This window comes from Meles meles, chromosome 17 (genome assembly GCF_922984935.1).
Source record: "Meles meles chromosome 17, mMelMel3.1 paternal haplotype, whole genome shotgun sequence".
Classification (NCBI taxonomy): Eukaryota; Metazoa; Chordata; class Mammalia; order Carnivora; family Mustelidae; genus Meles; species Meles meles.
Window position 1 is genome coordinate 65,220,353 of NC_060082.1, and position 24,320 is coordinate 65,244,672.

At 39.6% G+C, this 24,320-nt stretch overlaps 1 protein-coding gene across 6 annotated transcripts in view; it reads right to left on the reverse strand.

Annotated features, from left to right (window-relative positions):
- DNM3 (dynamin 3) overlaps positions 1-24,320 on the reverse strand; it is a 535,138-nt gene that overhangs the window by 79,325 nt on the left and 431,493 nt on the right. For 4 of the 6 annotated variants that reach the window (XM_045982937.1, XM_045982935.1, XM_045982933.1 and 1 more), the window contains 2 exons: positions 21,477-21,588; positions 13,965-13,976 (listed from right to left, as the gene is read on the reverse strand). In XM_045982937.1, the coding sequence (XP_045838893.1) occupies positions 13,965-13,976; positions 21,477-21,588 (124 nt within the window). The remainder of the gene's footprint in view (positions 1-13,964; positions 13,977-21,476; positions 21,589-24,320) is intronic. The other 2 variants (XM_045982938.1, XM_045982934.1) reach the window with 1 other exon arrangement.

Sequence of the window (24,320 nt, forward strand, 5' to 3'; positions counted from 1 at the left end):
CTGTTTAGTTCTTTTTTTTTTTTTTTTAATTTATTGAACAGAGAGAGACACAGTGAGAGAGGGAACACAAGCAGGGGGAGTGGGAGAGGGAGAAGCAGGCTTCCCACCGAGTAGGGAGCCCAATGCAGGGCTTGATCCCAAGACCCTGGGATCATGACCTGAGCCGAAGTCAGACGCTTAATGACTGGCCCACCCAGGCGCCGTACTCTGTGTAGTTGTTGCTCAAACAGGAGTGTCTTGGAGAGTACCTAGCAAACACACAGCTAATACTGTTTAATAGCCATCGTGACTCTGAAACCAAAAAGAGGTTTTTGGTTTTCTTTCCCTCCTTAAGAGGAGCATTTCTTAGTAGAGGCTCTAATTATGAACTCAAGACTTCAACTGTTATCCTGCTTTTTCAGTTTTCAGATTATACATTTTGTTGCATACATGAATGAATTCAAGGCAAATGAATCAACTTTTGGATTTAAATTTTGAAGAATTCATTTGCTTCATATTATCTGTTATCATCTTTAAACCTCAATTAGATTCTTAAAATAGAAGATACAGGGCCAGAAATTAAGCCATGAAATGGTTCCCTGATAATCCTCAGAAAAAAATATATATGTGTGTCTATAGTATATATTTATATATATTTTACATGTATATTTATATAAACACAAAAATGTGTGTGTGTGTGTGTTTGTACATTTGCACAGCATCATCGTAGTGAGCAATGGTGCTGATAGGTACAAACCTGGAATTTAAGGAGGAGGGGCTGGTCCAGGAATGCAGGGAGACGGGGTGCCATGGAATTCGAGCTGTGAAACAAAGGCACTATTGAAAGCCCCAGGTAATGAGGGAATGTAAGCGTCAGTCTCATAATACGATCCTTCAACAATATGTAATTCAGTGGGAAAAAAATAACATATTTGCACATCCACAGTAAAGGGAAATAAAGTAAAAAAAAACCTACATATTCGTTACAAATGTAATAATAGTAATAGCAGGATTACACAATTACACCACATTTGTAGAGTCTTAGATCTTAATTTCCACTACTTATATTATTATCTTTAACTTTCTTATAAAGTTTAATCTATTTATGTTCTATATTTTTCCTTCTGAATATTATTTTTGGCATTTTATATTTCTTTCTTCTCACTGTCTTCCACTTAAATATCTTTCTCTTTTTCATTAAAAAATTTTATTACTGAAATATAGTTGACATACAGTGTTACAGTGGTCTAAGTTGTGTTTAAAACCTGTTTTTGAAAACTGCGCAAAAGACAGTTATCAAATCAAGGAATGTGAGAAAATGATACAGGAACAAAATTTAAAATTGCCCATACGATTAATATTTTGGTGTATATCTTCTCAGGATTTCTAGGTGCAAATATATAAATATAGATATCATCCTGTATAAAACTTTTAAAGCAAAAATGGAATTATGTTATCCATGATGGGTTTTTTCCAGCTAATTTATTATGAAAACCCCCATTGCAGTCAACATATACTTTTTTTTTTTTAAAGATTTTATTTATTATTTATTTGACATTTGACAGACAGAGATCACAAGTAGGCAGAGCGGCAGACAGAGAGAGAGGAAGGGAAGTGCGCTCCCTGCTGAGCAGAGATCCCGATTTGGGCTCAATCCCAGGACCCTGGGATCATGACCTGAGCCGAAGGCAGAGGTTTTAACCCACTGAGCCACCCAGGCGCCCCACAGTCAACATATACTTAACATTTTTTTTAAATTTGCTTCAAAGCATTTCGTTGATGTACCTACCATACTCTATTAAACCAATTATCCATGATAGATATTGATGTTGCTTTTAAACACTGATAACTGTGAACAATGTTTCAAAGTCATTTCTGAACAAATACCTTTGCACAATTACTGAATTATTTGATAAAAGTAAATGTTTAAGGGTAAAATTGCCTGGCCAATACGTTGGCATATAACCAAAGCATTTGATACATCACACCAACTAGCCGCCTTCCGGGGGGCCCACATCTACACTGTGTGGCATCTTGTATACGTACGAGAAGGACAGCTGCCTCACTGTTCCACATCATGACCATTCTTTCATGTTTCTCATAATTTGAAAGGTCAAAAACAATGTATAGCTGGCTATTTTAATTCACAATTCTTGGTTGCTCACGAAACTAGACTTTAGAGCAATCCTTTTTTTCCCCCCTGTATGGTATTAAATGAATGTCTATAGATTTGATCAGCTTTCTGTTTTTTCTAATAGGTTTTTGTTCTGTTTTAAATGGATCAAATAGAAACATTTCTATTTTGAGGATATTTAATCCCTTGAATGTCATACATGCTCCAATATCTTACTACTTTGTCATTTGCCTTTTAACTGTTTACTGTCTTCTGTACTATACAAAAGCTTTAAATTTGTATGTAACTTAAGCTCTCATATTTTTCTTTCATTATTTTCCAAGTCATTAATCTTTAGTAATTTTTCTTTAGTTTTTTTTTGTTGCTCACTTTCCAACCATTTAAATGTATTTACTTCCATTAAAAATAAATTTAAAATTATTAGTTTTCTCTGTGTATAGCATTGGCTCTATCTTACAATGTTTCCTGCTTAGTGTTTTCTTTTAAAGATTTTATTTATTTTGAGAGACAGAGAGAAAGAGAAAGAGATCGAGAAAAGGAGTGGGAGGAGGGGAAGAGGGAGAAGCAGACTCTCTGCAGAGCAGGGAGCCTGGTGGAGGGCCCCATTCCAGGACCCTGGGATCATGACCTGAGCCAAAGACAAACACTTAACTGACTGAGCCACCCAGACACCCTCTTTAGTGTTTCATTGTTGTTATAGCCCAAATAGTCTATAAAGTATTGATTTCTATTTGGATCCATTTTGGAGTATATTTTCTTTTTCAGAATAGATCAGCTCTTATACTTAAAGTTTGCTATGTATATCTAGTTTTCTATAGCTTTTGTAGCTTATCAGATTTATATATTTAAAAAATAAACACACACATATCTTTTGAATCCACCTTATTTTTTACAATAATCACATTCTTTCTCATTTTAGTTTTTGTCCAGTTGATCTGCCAAAATTTTAAACTCTTACAACTCTAATGATTCTGGTATTTCACTCTATAGTATGATAATCACATAAAGATAAATTAATAAAAAATTAATTTATACTTTTTGATAAAAATGCTTCTGTAGGCTTTTAAATTTCAAACCCAAACTTATCACATTAGAATTTCTAAAATCATACTTGACCATAACATGTTTTCAAAAGAGAGGTATAAAAATTTTCCTTTTGGGGCACCTGGGTGGCTCACTCCATTGAGCACCTGCCTTTGGCTCAGGTCATGATCGTGGGATCATGGGATTGAGCCCCACATCGGGCTGGGCTCTCTGCTCAGTGGGGAACCTGCTTTTCCCTCTCCCATTTCCAGGCTTGTGCTTGCTTGCTTTCTATCAAATAAGTAAATAAACAAAATCTTTAAAAAATTTTCCATTCAAACCAATTCCATTCAAAAATACCAGCATATAAAAAGATGGGTAAAATACTGTGAGAGAAGCTATTGAGAAGGGCTGAGATGGCAGAGTCAGAGGACCCTAAGCTCACCTTGCTCAACTAGAGACACTCACAGCAGTGTAATTAACCCGGAAAATGACCTGAAGACTGGCAGAGCGCACTCCACAACTAAAGGTAGAGAGAAGCCACATCAAAGAGCATAGAAAGGGAGGAACGAGGTGGGGACACATAGTAATTAAAATGGTCAAAAGAATTGAGACAGAGAGAGTTTTAAAAGAAGCAGGAGAAAAGACGGAAACTCCGTAAGGCTATCAGCAGACTTTTCAAAGTGCTGAAAGGGAAAATCTGCAGCCAGGAATACTCTATCCAACAAATCTATTATTCAGACTAGAAGGAGAGAGAAAGAATTTCCAGACAAACAAGAGCTAAAGGAGTTCATGACCACTAAACCAGCCTGTAAGAACTGTTTGACGAGGACTCTCTGAGTGGAAAGGAAAGACCATAAGAATAAAAAAACATTGGAAGCAGAAAAGCAGTGAAAATGAGTATATCTGTAAAAACCAGTCAAGGGACTCACAATAAAAGGATGTAAAGTATGACATCACGTACCAAAACTGTGGCAGGGAGAGGAGTAAAGAATGAGCTCAAACTTCAGTGACCACCAACTTAGTAGAGACTCTATATGCAGATGTTATATACAAACCTACTGGTAACCACAAATCAAACACCAGGAATAGATGTGCAAAAAAAGAGAGAAAAGAATCCAAGTATAACATTAAAGAAAGTAAGCAAACTGTGAAAGAGAACAAGAAAGGATCAGACAACTAAAAAACGCCCTCAAAACAAGTTACAAAATAGCAATAAATACATACTTATCAATAACTACTTAGAATGTAAATGAACTAAACACTCCAATGAAAACACAGGGTGACAGGCTGGATTAAAAAAATAATTTTTTGCGTGCAAGAAACTAACTTAAGACCTAAAGACACATGTAGACTGAAAGTGAGTGGATGGAGAAACACCTGTCATGCGAATGGATGTGAGAAGGAAACTGGGATAGCAATACTTCTACCAAACCAAACAGACTTCAAAACAAAGACGGTAACAAGAGGCAAGGTTAGTATGTAACAAAAGGGACAGTCCAACAAGAAGTTATAACAACTGTAAATATTTATGCACCCAACATGACATAAAACTCAAATACATAAAAATACGTATCAGGCATAAAGGTACTAACTGACAGTGATACAATAACTGTAGAGGACTTTGACACCCCACTTACGTCCATGGACAGATTCATCCAAATAGAGTATCAACAAGGAAACAGTTTGGTTTTTTTTCTTTTTAATAAAGATTTTATTTATTTGACAGAGATCACAAGTAGGCAGAGAGGCAGGCAGAGAGAGAGGAGGAAGCAGGATCCCCGCCGAGCAGAGGGCCTGATGCGGGGCTTGATCCCAGGACCCTGGGATCACAACCTGAGCCTAAGGCAGAGGCTTTAATCCACTGAGCCACCCAGGTGCCCCAGAAATAGAGATTTTGAATGACACCCTAGATCAGAAGGATTTAACAGATACATTCACAACATTCAATCCTAAAAGAGCAGAATACACATTCTTTTGAAGTGCACAGAGAACTTCTCCAGAACAGATCACATATAAGGCTACCAAAAAAACAACAAATTCAAAAAGGTTGACGTCATACCATACATCTTTTCTGACCACAGAGCTATGAAACTAGAAATCAACCACAAGAAAAAAGTCTGGAGAGAGCACAAATAACGTGGAGGGTCAACATGCTACTAAATAATGAATGGGTCAACCAAGAGACCAAAGAAGAAATAGAAAATTACATGAGGGCTGCCTGCCTAGCTCAGTCCACAGAGCATCTAATTCTTCACCTTAGAGTTGTAAGTTTGAGCCCAGGTTAGGTGTAGAGAGTACTTAAAAAGTTTTTGTTTTTTAAATTACCTCAAGGAAAATGAAAATGAAAACACAATGGTACAAATTCTCTGGGATGCAGCAAAAGCAGTTTTAAGAGGAAGTTTATACAATACAGGCCTATCTTAAGAAGCAAGAAAAGTCTCACATACACTACCTAAACGTACACTTAAGGAGCGAGAAAACAAACAAACATAACCCCAAACCAGCAGAAGGAAGGAAATACTAAAGATTAGAGCAGAAATAAATGATATTGAAACTAAGAAAATGATAGACCAGACCAATGAAACCAGGAGGTGATTCTTCGAAAAGATCAGTAAAATTGATAAACTTCTAGCCAGACTCATCAAAATAAGAGAGTTTCATTTCACAAAAGAAAGAGGGAAAATAACCAATACCACAGAAATACAAAGGATTGTAAGAGAGTATCATGAAAAATTATATGCCAACAAATTGGTCAACCTAGAAGAAATGGATAAATTCCTAGAAACATATAAACTGTCAAAACCGAAGCAGGAAGAAACAGAAAATTTGAACAGACCAATTACCAACAGTGAGAGTGAATCAGTAAATAAAAAAACTGCCAACAAACAAAAATCCAGGACCAGAAGGCTTCACAGGTAAATTATGACAAACATTTAAAGAAGAGTTAATACCTATTCCTTCTCAAACTTTTCCAAAAAATAGAAGAGGAAGGAAAACTTCCAAATTCACTTTATGAGGCCAGCATTACCCTGGTACCAAAACCAGATAAACACACTACACTAAAAAGAGAACTATAGGCCAATATCCCTGATGAATACAGATGCAAAAGTCCTCAACAAAATATTGGTGAACCAAATCCAACAAGACATTTTAAAAAATCATTCACCAGCCTGGGATGGAGCCCCACACCAGGATCTTGGGATCAAGCCTTGCATTGGGCTCCCTGCTCTGAAGGAAGCTTGCTTTTCCCTTTCCCACTCCCCCTGCTTGTGTTCCCTCTCTCACTGTGTCTCTCTCCGTCAAATAAACAAAATCTTTAAAAAAAAAAAAAAATCATTCACCAGGCTCAAGTGGGATTTATTCCTGGGATGCAAGGGTGGTTCAATATTTATAAATCAATCAATATGTTACACCAATAAGAAAAGATAAAATTAATATGATCATTTCAATAGACACAGAAAAAGTATTTGACAAAGTACAACATCCATTCATGATAGAACCCTCAACAAAGTAGGTTTAGAAGGAATATATCTCAGTAAAGGCCATATATGAAAAACCCATAGATAACATCATACTTACTGAAGAAAAACAGAGTTTTTCCCCTAATGTCAGGAACAAGACAAGAATGTTTACTCTCATCAGTTTTATTCAAAATATTACTGGAACTCTTGGCCATAGCAATCAGACAACAGAAAGAAATAAAAAACATCCAAATTGAAACTATGGAAAGAGCCTAGGTGTCCATCAACAGATGAATGGATAAAGAAGACGTGGTATATATATACAATGGAATACTATGCAGCCATCAAAAGAAATGAAATCTTGCCATTTGCGATGACGTGGACGGAACTAGAGGGTATTATGCTTAGCGAAATAAGTCAATCGGTGAAAGACAATTATATGATCTCCCTGATATGAGGAATTTGACAGGCAACATGGGGAGTTTGGAGGGTAGGAAAGGAATAAATGAAACAAGATGGGATCGGGAGGGAGACAAATCTTAAGAGACTCTTAATCTCACAAAGCAAAGTGAGGGTTGCTGGGGGGCGGGGGGCATGGAGAGGGTGTCTGGGTTATGGACACTGGGGGAGGGTATGTGCTATGGTGAGTGCTGTGAAGTGTGTAAACCTGGTGATTCACAGACCTGTACCCCTGGGGCTAATAATACATTATATGTTTATAAAAAATAAAAAATTAAAAACAAACGAACAAACATCCAAACTGGTAGGGAAGAAATAAAACTTCCACTGTTTGCAGATGATATGATAGTATCATAAGTATGAGAAAACCTTAGAGATCCTACCAAAAAACTACTGGGATGTGTAAATGAATTCAGTATGGTTGCAGCATACAAAATCAATGTAGGTATCTCTTCTATTTCTAGACACTAATAGTGAAGCAGTGGAAGGGAAATTTTTAAAAAGCCAGTTTACAACTGCATCTAAAATACTAAAATACTTAGGAGTAAATTTAATCAAAAGGTGAAAGACCTATACTCCGAAAACTATAGACATTGATAAAAGAAATTGAAGATGACACAAAAAAATGGAAAGATAGTCCAGACTCATAGCCTGGAAGAACAACTACGTTGAAGTGTCTATACTGCCCAAAGCAATTTACACATTTAATGTCATCCCTATCAAAATAACAATTTTTTTTTCACAGAACTAGACCAGACAATACTAAAATCTCTATAGAACCACAAAAGACCTGCAATAGCCAAAGCAATCTGGAAAAAGAAATACAAAACCGGTATCGTAATTTCAGACTTCAAATTATATTGCAAAGCCACAGTAATCTAAGCAGTAGGGTACTGACACAAAAACAGACACATAGACCAACAGAGAAGAACGGAAAGCCTAGAAATAAACCCCCAATTATATGGGCAATTAATCTTCGATAAAGGAGGCAAGAATACGCAAGGGGCAAAAGACAGTCTCCTCAACAAATGGTGTTGGGAAACCTGGACAGCTACAAGCAGAAGAATGAAACTGGACCCTTTCTTACACCACTCAAAATGGATGAAAGACTTAAATGTGAGACCTGAAAGCATGAAAGTCCTAGAAGAGAGGACAGGCACTAATTTTCTGGCATTGGTCATAGCAACATCTTCTAGATATGTCTCCTGAGGCAAGGGAAACAAAAGCGGAAATAAACTACTGGGACTACATCAAAATAAAAAGCTTCTGTGCATCAAAAGAAATGGCCAACAAAACCAAAGACAGTCTACCAAATGGGAGAAGATATGTGCAAATGACATATCCAATAAAGGGTTGGTATTCAAATTAATAAAGAACTTATACAACCCAATACACATTAAAAAAAAAAATGAACCAGTAAAACGTGGGCAGAACACATGAACAGACACAACTCCAAAGAAGACATCCAGATGGCCAAAAGACACACAAAAAGATGCTCAACACCATTCAGTCACAGGGAAACGCAAATCAAAACTGTAATGAGATACCACCTCACACCTGTCAGAATGGTTAAAATCAAAAATTCAAGAAACAAGTGGTGATGAGGAGGAGAAAAAGGAACCCTCGTGCACAGTTGTTGGGAACACAAACTGGTGTAGCAACTGTGCAAGACAGTATGACATTTTCCTCAAAAAAATCGAAAACAGAATTACTCGACGGTCCAGTAATCATGTTAGTGGGTATTTACTCAAAGAATACAAAAACACTAACATGCACCCCTATGTTTACTGCAGAATTACTTACAACAGTGAAACTATGGAAGCAGCCCAGGTGTCCATCAACAGGTGAATGGATATACATGTGGTGTACATACAAGGGAATATTATTCAGTCATAAAAAAGAATGAAATCCTGCCATTTGCAACAACACGGATGGACTAGAGACTAAGTGAAATGAACCAGTTACAGAGAGACAAACACCATTTGATTTCATTCACATGAGGAATTTAAGAAACAAAACAGCAAACAAAGGGAAAAAAAGATATAGGCCAACAGGTGATGGGGATTAAGGAGCATACTTGTCGCGATGAGCACCAGGTAATGTATGGGACCGTTGAACCACCATACTCAATCACTACCTTGTACATGTGGAACTAATATACATTAACATGGTATTTGAACTACACAGGATGTAAAATTTTAAAAACAATACTCAGAATATGTCAAAAAGCTACGAAGACAAAATTATTCTCATCAACTAGAGTGAAGTCACTTATTTTGAAAACAATAGAGGAAATAAAATATATGCATGAGGCCCATGTACCCTTCAGAAGGCCCCTCCTACCACCCACAGTGAGCTGTCCCAGCAATAGATCAATTCTTATAGAGTCTATCTAGCAAGATTAATAAATTTGGAAACGCAATATAGATCGCAACTCACTTTCAAAGTCTTCGACCTCCAATTGAACTGCCCTTTGCTCCAGCTGATTAAGATAAAAGTTCGGTGGGGGACAAGTCTCAAAAGCTAAGCTTTAAGCAATGGTCTTTTAACAGGTTTGCCAAAAAAGAACCAAAGGTTTCTTGGTGTTGTGAAGATTGAGACAGACCATTCACTTTTACATGCATATGGAACTAAAATAACACTTTGAGGCCAGTAAGTTTTCATCTTTTCTATTCACTTTAACGATAGTCTTATTGGGTTATGCATAAATTAAGCAAATCAGATGGGCTCAGCCTATACGTTATTCAAAGAAAATAAAAAACCCTAGTTGAGCTGACGATACCTAAACTGCTTAGAATGTTCTGATTTGCACTTACACATATTTTAAATATTATAAAGGAAATATACATTATTGCACTGTATTGTCTGGTTCTTTATAGGTTTAGTGATGGGTTTTCAGGGTTAACTATAGTCTCTCACCTTCAACCAAAGGCAAGAATTTAGGAGTTCAAGGCCTGGCATAAGAGACAGGACAAATTATCATGCATTTAACATCTATATTCTTCAGTATGATATATTTTGGTGATATTTGATCTGGCACACTCTATCTTTGCAAATGACTTCTGGAATCCAGTGGATCCCCAAAATAAATACTCTAGGAAGTAACTACTTTTCCCATTAATGGAGGCCAACCGTGTCCACTTGTCTTGCTGAATGTGTTCAGAAATCACTAGACAAAGTATTTTTAAAATCTAAAAACAAGTGTTTAAATCTGATTTTACTTTCTTTTCTTAAACAGCAAAGCCCTCCAATATGTGTTCCATTGTTGCATTTAACTTAACCAGAACATAACACTTAGTTTTTTTAAAAAAATTGTTTTAGCATGTTTTGGTTCTATTTCCCCTTTTCAAATGTTCCTTCCTCTAATTGAGGTGGTCAACTTAATACTTCTTCCAGAAAAAATGTAAGAATCCTATACTTTAAGAAGACTGAAGTTAAAGGGGAGTAGATCTTTCTTTCAAAAGATTCATAAGAGAAGAGATTAAGTAGAGTTTTACCCCATAACTTAAAACTTTTTTGAAGCATTCATTTCCGGATTCAACAGGATTTCTCTCTCTTTTTTTTTAGTTTTCATTTATGTTTCTGTACCAACGTCATTAAAAAACTTGAGAGTTTTTGTTATAGAATTTTATTCCTTATTATTTTAAGTATTTCTCTACCTTTAATTTGCCAAGTATCAAAGATATTTAACAACCCAAAGTCTTTAACAAAGAAATAAAATTAAAAGTCTATTATATTCCTAGAAATGCCTACCAAGAGAGGGCATCAAATTAAATAAGGAAATTAAATGTCTTCTTTCTAGGACAAGAGACATGGAGATTACTTTTGACCTGAAGGCCTCAGTTCAGCAAACGACATTCTTCTATTTCTGTACAACAAATTAAGAAAAAGAGCAAAAACAACACCCCCAACCCATCACTGTACATATGTTTTCCCATTCCCCAAAGTGACTCATGAAGTCCCAGACTCTCTTCCTCATGCAGACATGGACTTGGAATCCACGGTTCAGGGAAACCCCTCTGAGGAGGAGACAGACTCTACTCTAAGCAATTCAGAGTATCACTATGCCAACAGAAAAACATTTTCAAAAGGAAAAATAAGAAACGGGCCTGGAAGGATTTTTTTTTTTTTAAGCAACTGTGATCTCTGCAGAAAAGGAAAACTTGCTTTTTAAGGAAAAATAACAAAATACATACAATTTTTCAAAGAGGAATATAAACCTGGGTGTATCACTCTCTCATCATACAAATCTAAAGGTGCGTCTATCATGCAAGTTTGCTTCCTTGGAGCTTAGAGGATTCGATCCCAAACCCAAAGTATAACCCAACGGACAATGAGGCAGATCAGCTGAGTTGTTACTGAAAAAATGAACAGTAACTTGTTCCATACACTTCAGAATACACATGTACGTGTGTGTGCGTGTGTGTGTGTGTGTTTGCACTGCATATAATGTATGTGGGATGATGAATCCATTCACCCTGCTCTAAAGAAACATTAATTTAGCGGACTTCATTCTCTTTAGAGTCTGGTTAATATCATAAATCATAAAATGCCATTCCCTAAGTAAACAATTAGCCATTGTGAGTCTAAAATGAGTCACCTTTTACAGCTGGCTCACGTACACGGCAGGCAACAAGTTAGGTATGTTGCCTTGGGGACAATTCAGAACAAGCATTCCAGAATCAGAGGGAAAAAAGAATCTCATTCTCTCCTTTTGAAGACTCCAGATCTATACTCTGGAGACAGCACAGCTTGTGTTCCAATGTTTTCCATTTATACTGAAATTCTAAGCGCACGGAAAATAGCATGCAGATGGGCTGTTTGCGATTTCAGGAGGCTCTTTCGTGCCAGAGTGCATGGTCAGTATAATGATCGGATTTAAAAAGTATTAGCATTGCAGTTTTCCAGGATTCATAACATAAACAATGAAAAATTAAGGCATAAGGGCAATAAATACCAGAACCTCCAAAGTAGCCACTCTTCTATTAAAAACCCAACCCCTCAGTGCCCACGTCTTTAACAGTCCTCAGCTGAGCCTCTGGCACCTGAAGGCACCCCTCAGAGTCTTCACGGAGCTGAGGGTGGCTCCAGGAGCCGAAGACCCCGGAAGGTCTTCCACGTCATCCTGGACGTACCCGTAAGAGCAGCAGCTTAAATGGCGGGGTTTCATTGCTATTGCATTATAATTATCTGAAAATCGGTAAACTCTATTAAACCGAACATCGCCCAGAAGAGCTTGACCAAGTAAGACACAATAAATGGACGAGTCCTCCAGAGAAGTGTTGCCTTTGGGACTTTAACAAATCCCTGTAAGGTATCAGCGAATCACCAGGAAAGAGGCAAATCATTAATGCTTTTCGAGTGGTCTAAGGGTTAGCACTCCCCCCAAAACGTCGGCAGCTGGCTCCTGGAGCATCAGTCAGTGCACGCCTAATTAGCTCGTGGTACTTAACAAGCAAACGAGAGATGGAGCCCATGAAATTCTAGACAAGAGACTCGATGGAAACGACCAGATCAGACATATTTACTACCTAAGAACTGAAATACATCATAGGCTGTAAGAACCAAAATATGAGTTTTTATATTTCGTTCCAATGTTTTTTTTCTAATAATGGTAGTATTAGGGTAGACATAGTATCCTTCACTTTGTGTAAGAAATCTCTAATTTCATAAACTACCTGGCGTTTTAAAAACATGGACGGAATTCACTGCCTCCATCATCACAAATGTCTATCTTGTACTTTTCTTGTAGTATTTTTAACTTTATTAAACATTATTACTTGGGTCACAAGCAGTTCTGCCCAGATATAAATTCATAAAATGACACATTTTCAATACCAACCATGACTTCAACATGTTCTATAACAGCACATTCCATCAGATTAAACTGCAAGATTTCCCACATTTGTTTTACATTCTATATGTATGGCTTAGGAACAGCAATTTTGATGAATTCCAGCTGGCTTAAATATGCAGGCAGCCCCTTATAGAACAGATTCTTTTCAATTCCTATTGTATTCAATGAGGCCCATTTTAAGTAGGCCACCTGGTAGGATGAAACACTAATAGTTCTCCACAGAAAACAGGAAAAACAAATCACCCTGCTAAACATAAGACCATCTTTCCTATACAAGTGAGAAGTAGTTCTAATCTTCTGGGAGAACTGAATTTAAATGCAAACAAGCCAGCAACTGTACAAATGAGTACAATGCTCATTTCTCTAATGACAGTGACAACATTAAGAAATTTTCACCATCGGTGTGTGTTGCTCGGTTTCACAAATCCACCAGCACACTCGGTCTCCTCCTCCATCCCCCACACCCTCCATCCCCCACACCCTCCTGCTTCCGTCCAGCTGGAAGGCATCAGGGCGCAGAAGCCAAGTCAAATGTGGACCCCACCCCTCCATCCGTTTTAAGGCGCCTTCAAAGCCCAAGCACCGACCTAGTTCAATTCCACCAGCACAGCCAGCCGTCCTGCCATGAAGACTTCAGCTTGGGGCTTTTATCACTGCACATTAATGAGAGAGCCTTGATTTCGGGTCAAAACTTCGCTGCCCTGAGTTCCATGAGATTGTTGCGCCCTTTCTGTGGAAGAGCCCTTATTATGCAATCTTCATAATCTTTGCTCTGTCGACCTCCTTCCTTATATCATCAACCTCTCTGAACCACCCCACAGCCAGCCCTGGGGAACGTAACACTGCCCTTCCCGAAGGTCAAAACGGAGCAGCCTTTAGGGTAGTCCCAATGCATATTTCCCCCGGAATGTGCAAGCCCTAGACCACCAGCGCGCTGCTGCACACAACAGTCATTGCAACGTGCACAGCAACGCTCTTGCCAAGATACATGCGGCGGGGAAGTGGGAGCTGGAGAGAAGGAGAAGCCGCAAAGGGACAAAGAACTTACTTTGTTGTTCCCCTGTGCACGCAGCCGCAAGGAAGGAAAAAAAAAAAAAAGAAATACGTTAAACATAAACTTATTTAAAGATTCTAAGGTTTTTTACGCTAGAACAAAATCAAAACAAATAATTTATCCGCGGACATCCCATACATACATACGACACCCAGAGCCCATGGGCAAGTCAAAGAATCCACTTATATTAAATGAAATCATATATTTATAACGGCAGAAAATTATGACAGAGATTTCCCCCTTTCTTTCTGCCCGGAATCCTTGGAGTATGGGAACCTGGCCAAAAAGCCCTGGTTGGAGCTGGTAATAAGTGAACCGTTTGCATGAAAGGCAAAATAGTATGTCAGCTTGCCCTTTCCTGACGGCCCTCCTCCAACATGCCAAGCAGTGGAAAATTTCATCAGCCGATGCGTTTTTAAACAAACACTGCATCCCTGGTTTCAAAGAAGGTGGAGAAAGAAAGGGAAAGAGCGCAGAGGAAAGGAGTGGGTGGTTCTGGGGAGACAGGGTAAGCAGACCAAGTTATGACCAACATCTGCGCCTTCCTCCGCTTCGTAAATTATGAGTTTTGTCTCGGGCTGGCATGGGAAGCCAAAGCTGTATAGTGGGGACGAGGCCAAAATAAACACTGGTCCACATTCAAGAAAATGGCTCTTGAAAGGTTAGTCACCAAAAAATGCAGTCCTTTCTACAAGAGACACTCTGGATAGAGACACAGAGAGCAGCCAGCGACAGGCGGCGGGCAAAGGGCTCTCCTGTTTCCATCCGGAGCTGCAAGAGGATGATTTATATCGCACAATTTAACTCACATATGGATTAAAAAAATAAAGTGGTGATTCATTACTCCCAGGGCAGCCCGAGTCCTTGCGAGGTCAGATCCTGCGGGGACGACGTGATGGGATCCGGGCAGGGAACAGACCGGCACTCTTCTCACGGGGGCCTGGGGGGGGAGGGGGCTGCTCGCTGAGATGCAGGGGGGAAGCGGGCTGTGAGGAAAGTGTGTGCATGTGTGGAGCGGGCTGAGCGCGGGCGGGGGCACGGCTGGGCTGGAGATCTGGCACTCAGTGCTACGGGAGGATGTGCAGGGAAACGTGCTCCACACAGCGACTTTCCGACGGGGCCAAGGCAACAACCACGGGGGAGGGTATTTTCTTAAAAACCATGCCAACTGGTGACTCTGGGGAAATGTCCAATCCAAGGCCCATCACAGCCATCATAGTTAATAATAATAGAACGTAAGTTTAAAGACACTGATACAACAGCGTGGAGAAGCTTCTTGGCGTGGGGCGTCGCCATGGTATCACCGTTCCCATCCCTGGCTTCAGGGAGACACACAAGGACACAAGAATGAATGAAGGGGGGAGGAGAAAGCGTCTCTGGAAGGAATATGCCAACCATTCAGTAAGGCAGTGAAGATCCCCCCAGGAATTTTATCAGGAGTAAAATACTAGTTTAGAGAATAACAGGACCCTGTTCTCCAGAGAAGGGCAACATTGCGGAAAATGCTCAGACAGACGGAGTTTACTGAATTCCCCAGCAGCGCAGCTTTTGATCTACCAAATGACTTTCAGGAGTGGAACCAAGTCTTTTTGCACATTAAGGGATGCGTGGCTGCCCTGCTCGAAGGCAGATGGTTCTGGTGTCACAGGGCAGGGGGCCTCCATCCTTCACTACGAGAAACATCCACGTGGAGGGTGCGGTTGGCTTGGCCATTTCTTGTTTCCTCCCATCATTCCCCAACGGTCTCCTGCGACAGGGGCCGGCCAGGGCGGTGAGCCGCACGTGTGCCCTCATTCCCTCCGCGGCTCTGTGCGGCAGCGACGGACGTCTCGATCGGGGCAAGCACCTCCACGGAAGGAAAACAACACTGCAGAGCTGGCCACGTGGTGGCTTGACGTGGTGTGGAAGCACCGAGAGCAAGTGGTGGCGGCCGGGCCCCACGCGGGCATCGTCCGTCTTGCGTTAGGGGATGGTGAGTAAATAAGTGTGCGTGAGCGCGGATCCGTGCTAAAGGACATCTCTGGAGGCCTGTGGGCAGTCCCGGCGGCCCTCTTCTCTCCCTCGGATGATGCACAGACACCCCCCAGGGGTTATCTGCCACACAGAAACGTTCAGTTTTAGAGTCTTTCCACCAAGAATTTCTGAAGTCCCCAAAGACTTCGTTGACAGTCTGGTTTCAAATTCCAAAGCAGTCCTAAAGGCATTCACCAGGACTGGCAGAGCCTTGAATTCAGAGGTTCACGTCCTACCGCCATTTCTCATCACTTAACTCATGTCGGGTGGCAGAGGACCATCCGGCTCCAGAGCCAATGGAAATCCCTCAGAAATTCTGACGTGCGTAATTTAACAAACAGGCTAATCTGAATTTGCACCAGATTTATTTCCAGAGCGCCGACTACTCTGAAGGCTGCTTCTTTCAGGAAGCCGGTGGCCCCAGCACCAGAGGGCAGGCTCGTGGATCCTCACTCTCCCCGACAGATATACCCCCTGGGCTCAGTCGGGATGGACAAATGGAGCCTCCCAAGCCGGCTGGCCCCAGGGCAGCCCAACCCCAAGACACCCCCTACACAATCCTGCCTCCTTGGCCAACAGTTGAGGAAATTCTCCCTCACATGCCCAAGTCCGGCTGATAGTTTGCAAAGAACAAGTAACTGCTCCACTGGGAATTGGGGCTCCGTGGACCATTAATGATTTTTAATCATAATAAAGGCTATGTGGCATTGAACACATTCACCCAGTGGCAGCAATCGTTCTCACTTAATCCTCTACAGTCACGCAGGGGAAGGTAGCATTATTCAGAGTTTAAAAAAAGAACAAACAATTGAAGACCTAAGTAAGTTGCCTGAGCCACATGGCCAGTAAGTAGAAGTGTCGGGACTCAAACGTGAGTAGGTCGGGCTTAAAGTCTACCTCGTTTCTCTGCACACAAAATGTTCCAAAGAATTTGGAATTCTTTATTGTTTATATGCAATTTAAGTCATGCCATTAGCTGACAAAACTGTGCCAGGAAAGTCCGTCATTTTCTATATCACGTTCTTTGGATATCTAGTGAAATCTACATTTATGTGTATTCACACGTAGTGATGGATGTACACACACTTTTTTCCTGTAAATAATCTTTTAAAAGTTCTTTCATTGTAGCCTATGATATGGTCCACACACACTTTTTATCTCATCTTCATCAGTAAAACAACCCCCAAATACTATGAACTAATTCCAATAGGAACATCTTTACTTCAACATTGTGTAGCAATGCAATTCTTCGACAATATAAAATTGTATAGTGGCTATAATTTTAATTTAATGGCCAAAGGAAATAGTAGTTAAAGAACTAAATTCAAATTCAGATTTCAATACATTTTTAAAGTACTATGGCTGCTCAGAAAGAGGACGTAACTGCTCGAAGCTGAATTTGTGGGTCGGAGAGACTATGTGTAAGTTGGAATATGGCGGTGTCATAGTTGGAACCTGAATCCAGGACTCCTCATTTCCATTTTAGGGCCACACATCACACTGCTCTAACGTGAAGGCTACATTTTGCTCTGGGTCCAGAAAGATTAAGGGACAAAAGGTAATTAGAAAGTCCATATAGAAATAGAGTTGGGCTGTTGCATTTTATACAGATAACCAGTGTTGTGCTTAGCATGTTGTAATTATTTATTTGCATTCCTCTCTTCCACTAGACTTGAAACTCTTATAAAGTGAGAAGCGCACCTTTTTATATTAGAATTTCTCGAGTCCACCATAACAGTGATGGATGAAGGGAAGGAAGGGAGAGAAGAGTGTGGAAGATAAAGAAAGAAAAAAAGCCCATGGAACACTCCAAGAGAAACAACCCGAGAGACAGAAAACACCAGGTAGCAGAGCCAACACTGTGATGTGAGCGACACAGAAACATTCCTTCTTGTGGACATGATAATAGGAAAACTATGATAGGGAAAAGCATGTCATAAAAAAGTGGGCGATCTTAGTTGAAAAAAAGTCTGTCCAAAACCAAAATGGGGGTGATGGCTATTTATCAAAAGGAAGCCAAAATTACACAATTCTTAAAAACGATCTTTGTAGATCAGTCAACGTAGATGTGTTTTGTATAGAAAGCAGAACTTCCTGAGTCTAGACTTATGCCCATGTAGGATAAATAAATGTTTCATTTTTAGAATAGTGATTGATTTGTTGTCAACTCAATGGTTTATTGATATAAAACCTAAATGACACACCACAAGTCCTAAAAATTTACTTACAGAGAGACATCTGTTATTAGGTTAATCTGACTTTTTCATCAAATCCTTCTAAATTAGGAGTAACCGTACCCAACGGTATCCCTCCCCCCAAATCGAAGCATGCCCACAAAGCGAATGTTGACGCAAGCCTTCTACTCAGACTGCTGTCAGCAGTTAGCTGCCGTTTAAACTCTGAAAGTCAAGCAATCATGTCATATAACCTCCAGAACTACATGGTGCATAAGAAATGCAAATATTGTTTATGATGAAAACTGAGAAAAGCAATGTTCATGGCCTACTGCCAAATTTCATTTCCTGTCGTGTCTTTGGCATATAGTAAAAAACCCCTTTGTCTCGACCTTCCAAGCAACTGTACCAAAAGCATATTTATAAACAAGAATGATATGGAAAGAATCAAATAGATTGTGTAGGACAACTCTGGATTCGCTGGACATTGAGTATTCTGATCAAAAATAGCCAATATTTCATTGACCGTCCGCTGGCGTGCAGAGCTATGGATACAGGAAAATCCAGATTTATGAAACAACTGTTCACCAGAGATAAGGAGGTAGTTTTACTTTTCCAAGACAGTTTTCCTTCGGAGGAGATGCATTACATAATTTCTTTCAAGAGCAAACTTGTGTAGTGCATTTAAAATATGTTTGATAAAAATACGACTGAAAAAAAAAAACCTTTCACAAACATTACATTTGCATGGTAGGAAGACATACGTCCACACGTGAACATTTTATACAACCAAGCGTTATTTAGAAATAGAAAATAGCATAAAGTATTTATGATCTCTTTGGGCTACACTATAATACCCACACTGAGCTCTCATCTACTTGTTGAAGAAAGCAGTCCGTGATGAGAACGGTAGTTATCATCACCATCATAGAGTGCTTGCTTGTGCTCATCCTGTTCCATGCTTTCCCTGCATTTTCTCACTTAATCCCGTCAACCAAGCTATAGGAGACTCCTGGAATTTCCACTTTAGAAATGACAATTTTGAAACAAAAAGGCTAGAGGTCTCACAACTTACATGCGAACTTCTGGAATTTCAGTCTCAGTAGTTTGACCCTAAAACCTCTGCTTGAACACGTGAGCTCTTCAGCTTCCTGTAATACCCTGCCACATGATCTTTTAGCAAATGTCCATCTTATCATGCTAACTGGCTTGAAACCCTCGAAGGGCTTCCCATCTCACTCAGAACTCAGATGCTCCCTCATTGGCCTTCAAGACCAATATAATCTGCCCTGACCCTCCTCGTGGAAACCACCGATCACTTTGGTCCTCGTTCGTTGTGTTCCAGACTCACTGACTTTTTGTTGCTGTTCTGAGATACTGAGCTGGCCTTGCACTTGCTAGTCCTTTCCACAGAGTCTTCCCTTCATTTCATTCACTCCCTCCCTTCCCTCAGGAGCCACTCAAATGGCAACTCTACAAAGGGGCCTTCCCTCACCGTCTTTACTAAACAAAGCTTACCCGCCCCTCTCTATCTGTCCCTTTAATTTTCTTTATTTTTTATAGACTGCATCACTCTCTCAAAATCACACTAATTACACAGTTATTCGTCCACTGGTTTAATGTCTGCTCCTTGGGGATGGGACCTTATTGTTTACCTCAGGAGCACCAGTGCTCTGATTGGTGCCTGGAAAACAGTGTGGGCTCAATAGGAAATGGGGATTGAATGAATAAAAAATCAAGTATATATATATTTTTAATATAGAATCTTTATGAAACTAAACACAGTACTGTCAACGGAGACAGAAGAGTAAGAGGAAATGATTAGAAATAATAACAAAAGTGTAAGTTGTACTCCTAGTTTTTAAGTGATTTCTCACGTGCATAGCTATGTAAGTAACTATGTACACAAATGACAGAATCTGGGCGACTGTGGAAATCATACAGAGACGTCTGTGTTTGGATATCACTGGGAAAGGGTCTTGTTTCACCTCGTCTGGAGGGCACAGGGCATGTGTGTGTGTGTGGGGGGGGGTGTCCGTTGTGTTAGGAACCGGCCAGGCAAGGGTAGGCTGGGATGGGGTTCAGAGGTCTACGTGTGAGCCATCAGAACAGCAACGGCAGAACATTTTGGCACGAATCCCCAATCATTTAGGTCTGGAACTCTGTTAAATCCCCGATCATTTAGGTCTGGAACTCTGTTAAATCCCCGATCATTTAGGTCTGGAACTCTGTTAAATCCCCGATCATTTAGTCTGGAACTCTGTTAAATCCCCGATCATTTAGTCTGGAACTCTGTTAAATCCCCGATCATTTAGTCTGGAACTCTGTTAAATCCCCGATCATTTAGGTCTGTTAAATTCCAGTGATGCCTCGGGGCTGTGGTCGAGTCTAAAGTTCCTCCAGAGATGCCTTAATTGTACCTCTTACGCCCATATTTCAGACTTTTTCTGAGAAGACTCTTCCTACTGGGGCCTAGAAATGATCTGACTTGGGCATGGCCGGTCCTAGAAAGCAATCTAGAGCCAAGCAAGCAGCACGAGGGTGGAGCTGGACCAATTCCCCAAGGCTCGGTCTCAGCACCTGCGCTCCGAGGAGACACCGGGACGCAACATCTTTCAGGGAACCGGAAGGGAGCAGCGAGAGCGGCGCACCTGCACCGTCCATCGGAGGCTGTGTGTGCCCACGTCGGGGGGGACGTCTGAAATTTAAATCCAGACGTTTCCCGAAGAACACAAAGAGAAGTTCTGTTTATTAACTCGAATGAGGGAAGTGATTTCAAACACTTGAAGTGTGTTTATAAAGATAAGTAGGAATGGCAATACAATGTTTTTCTTCTTTCACACTCCAAATAACATTAACCAGAGTTTGCATGCAGATAGAATTTTGGATTCAGGTACTCCAGACCTAATGAAAGGAGGGAGATTTTTATAACCACAAGTGCATATTTAAGGATATGAAATAGTGCTGGGACACACTATACATACTACGACTAGATGAAGAACGTTCTTAATAGCTGTATGAACACTAGGACAAGTGTGAAATACCACATAAAGGAAAATACGATTTTAAGTTAAAACAAATCCTCTCGGTCTGAGACGACACATACTATGTTTTATGGCATAGGAGGGCATTTTCTCTACCAAACAGACTGATAAATTTCCAGGAACTAATGGAGAAGAAGAAATATAAGTGAAGTATTACTTAGAACGGCTCCAAACTAATTAAGTCAAAAGAGAACTAGCTTCTCCATTATCTGGTGTGTAGAATTACGTCTTAAGCATGGTTAACATTAGTAAATTAAGAGATATATGCAACTTACTAAAGATTTATCGGGGTAAACCCCAGCTCTTAGGAGAGAAGCCTTCCAGCTGTCTACGTCCTCCTGTGAGTCACATGCCAGCTCAAGGAAGCGATAGTCTTTGTATACATTCCTGGAATGAAAAAAAAAATCACGCTTTTAGTCTGGAACCAACTTGAGAATGATTTTATGTCATTGCAGACGATGATGAAACAAATGACAGTCCACATGGATAATTCTCTGACAGTCACTGGAGGAAAACAGAAACAACCCACTGTATTTAAAATAATTAGCAAATTCCTATATTTATTACATAATCTTTTTGAAACGTCACCTACAGAATTCAGAGCCATTTGTACTGCTAAGCCATGAGAAAGGAAGAGAAATGCTCTCAAGATGATACACTTGGTGCCAAGTCAGCGGAATCGATCGGCTGTTGCCTAGTAATTAATCAATTTTCTGAAATTATTTGACAGGCTCAAGTGGCTCATAAAACTTTAAAAGGTGTGGCAATAATCTTACAAACTTAAAATACTATCCTAGATTCAAAACAGAAACGCTCATTGATACCGTGAAAAGAAAACAAAAAAACCCAAACATTAATCACTATTCAAGAGAGTGAAATGCCTATAAAGTGCATATTGACTATGGGGATAATGTTGTAATTTTATTTCTTTTCCTAACAGTAAAATAATACACAAGACATAATGCATGCCCATTTAGAAAGATTTGGAAACTAGAGAAAAGTATGGTGACAATCATCCATTTTTCACGGTTTACAGATAAACTTATTTTTTTATACTCTCATTCTATCAGTCTTTAACACAGTTGAAGTCTCCCAACCCCCTTCTCTCTCTGGCAACTCTGACTCCTTTTTTACTTACATGGTATTATAGTCATTCACTTATGCCGTTCCATCTTTATAAACATCAAATTAGAATGGCATGATATTCATTAGTATAAATGTATGATAATTTCCTTAATCTCTTTCAATTGTTAGATAATTAGGTAATTTCCTTTTTTTTTACGATCAGAAATAATGCTTAAGTGAGTATTTTTATCCAAAAGCTTTTGACATTTACTCCTCTTTGAGCCTAGAATAGTTTCCAAGATCTTGTGGGAGAATTTTAAAAAATATAAAGATAGAGAAGACATGAAAGTGTGGCAGAAAGAACACGTAACCTGTAAATAGGAGGAGTGCCAGAAAAGGAAAGGGGAGGTGGGGGGAGAAAAATAATTATAAAATAGAAAATACTTTTTTAAGATTTTATTTACTTATTTGACAGACAAGTAGGCAGAGAGGCAGGCAGAGACAGAAAGAGGAGGAAGCAGGCTCCCCGCTGAGCAGAGAGCTCAATGCGGGGCTTGATCCCAGGACCCTGGGATCACGATCTGAGCCAAAGGCTGATGCTTAACCCACCGAGCCCCCCAGGCACCCCTAAAATAGAAACTACTTTTTAAAAAAGAATCTTAACCTGGTTTTTAAAAAGATTTGAGTCTATGTAATTTAAGTGCTGTTTCCTGTGCGCTTGATGAGAAAAGGTATCAAGCAGACATACGTTGGTACAATTCTTGAGCTCTGAATAAAAGAAAACAATTAAAAGTCTTCTGTAAGCAGAGAGCAAGTTGCTTAGAAAAGAGAAAGAGGTAGACTGGCGCTAGTCTCAACATGCAAAGGCACAAGGCAATGAAGAAGCGTTCATGGTGTCCTAAGAGGACCGTAGAGGCCTATTCCCAGCGGGGACAGCCCCACACCCCGAACCGAGAGGATGCCTAAGCAGGCACGAGATGACAATGGCACCAAACGGACCTGCGGAGCATGGTCAAGGTGAGGAAAGGTTAAGAGGGGAAAAAACGGAACTTGCAACATCCACAGAGTTCATCAAAATAAATAATGATTGACCATCTAAGAATATGCAGTAGAAGGGTTACAGAAAGACTCCTACAGTAAAAAAGACACACAATTCAAACAGTCTAAAAGTTGGGGGACGGTAGGAGGACCAAACAGTGCTCCCCAGGTCTTCTCGGATGGGTGCAGGGGCAGGGAGTGGGGCAGCAAAGGGATCCCAGAGATCTCATTGTTAGGAGAAGTGGGTGTGAGGGGAAGCAGAAGCAAGGGTTGGGGGAGAAATATTTGATAATTTGCCTCGTGGAAGGATGGGGCTATGTACTGGTGATGAATGAAAATGTTAATGAAATTAAGTGTACAGTAGAACTCTCAAATTAAAAACGAAGAAAAAGGAGAAATTATCAGTCTTTTGATTAAGTAAAAAAATAAGAAAAAAAGGAGGAACAAAATAAATTTTTATAAGATGGCAGGAATACATTTATGTATATTAATTATAAAATTAACAATAGTGGACTGAATTCTCTCAGCTAGTTAGTTAATTTAGGTTTTTAAAAGTTACATATTATTTGGAAAAATAAAGAACAGAAAAGAGAAATCAGACAAGCACAAAACAAAGAATACAAATTTAAGAATGGCAATATTAATAATAGACAAGATAGAATTTAAAAGTACAGAACAAGATAACAGTTTAAAAGCCCTAAATAAAATAAAGAGAAATATTATACAATGGTATAAAGTATAATTGTGAAGATTGGAAAATACTCATAAAACTGTATCAAATTACACAGTAGGGAAGGAAAGAAGCAAATGTTACTGTGAGAACTTGTAATAATTATAAGTATGTAATCAATTAAAATATAAATATAGAAAAAATTTAATATGACACTTTTCAAATTGGACAAATATAGTAGACAAAGTAAGCAAACAGAAGATAAAGATTTTTCATTATTCACAAAACATTTACAAAACTCAGTCTTACCCATGGACCTACACACATATACAATACCAGATTTAAG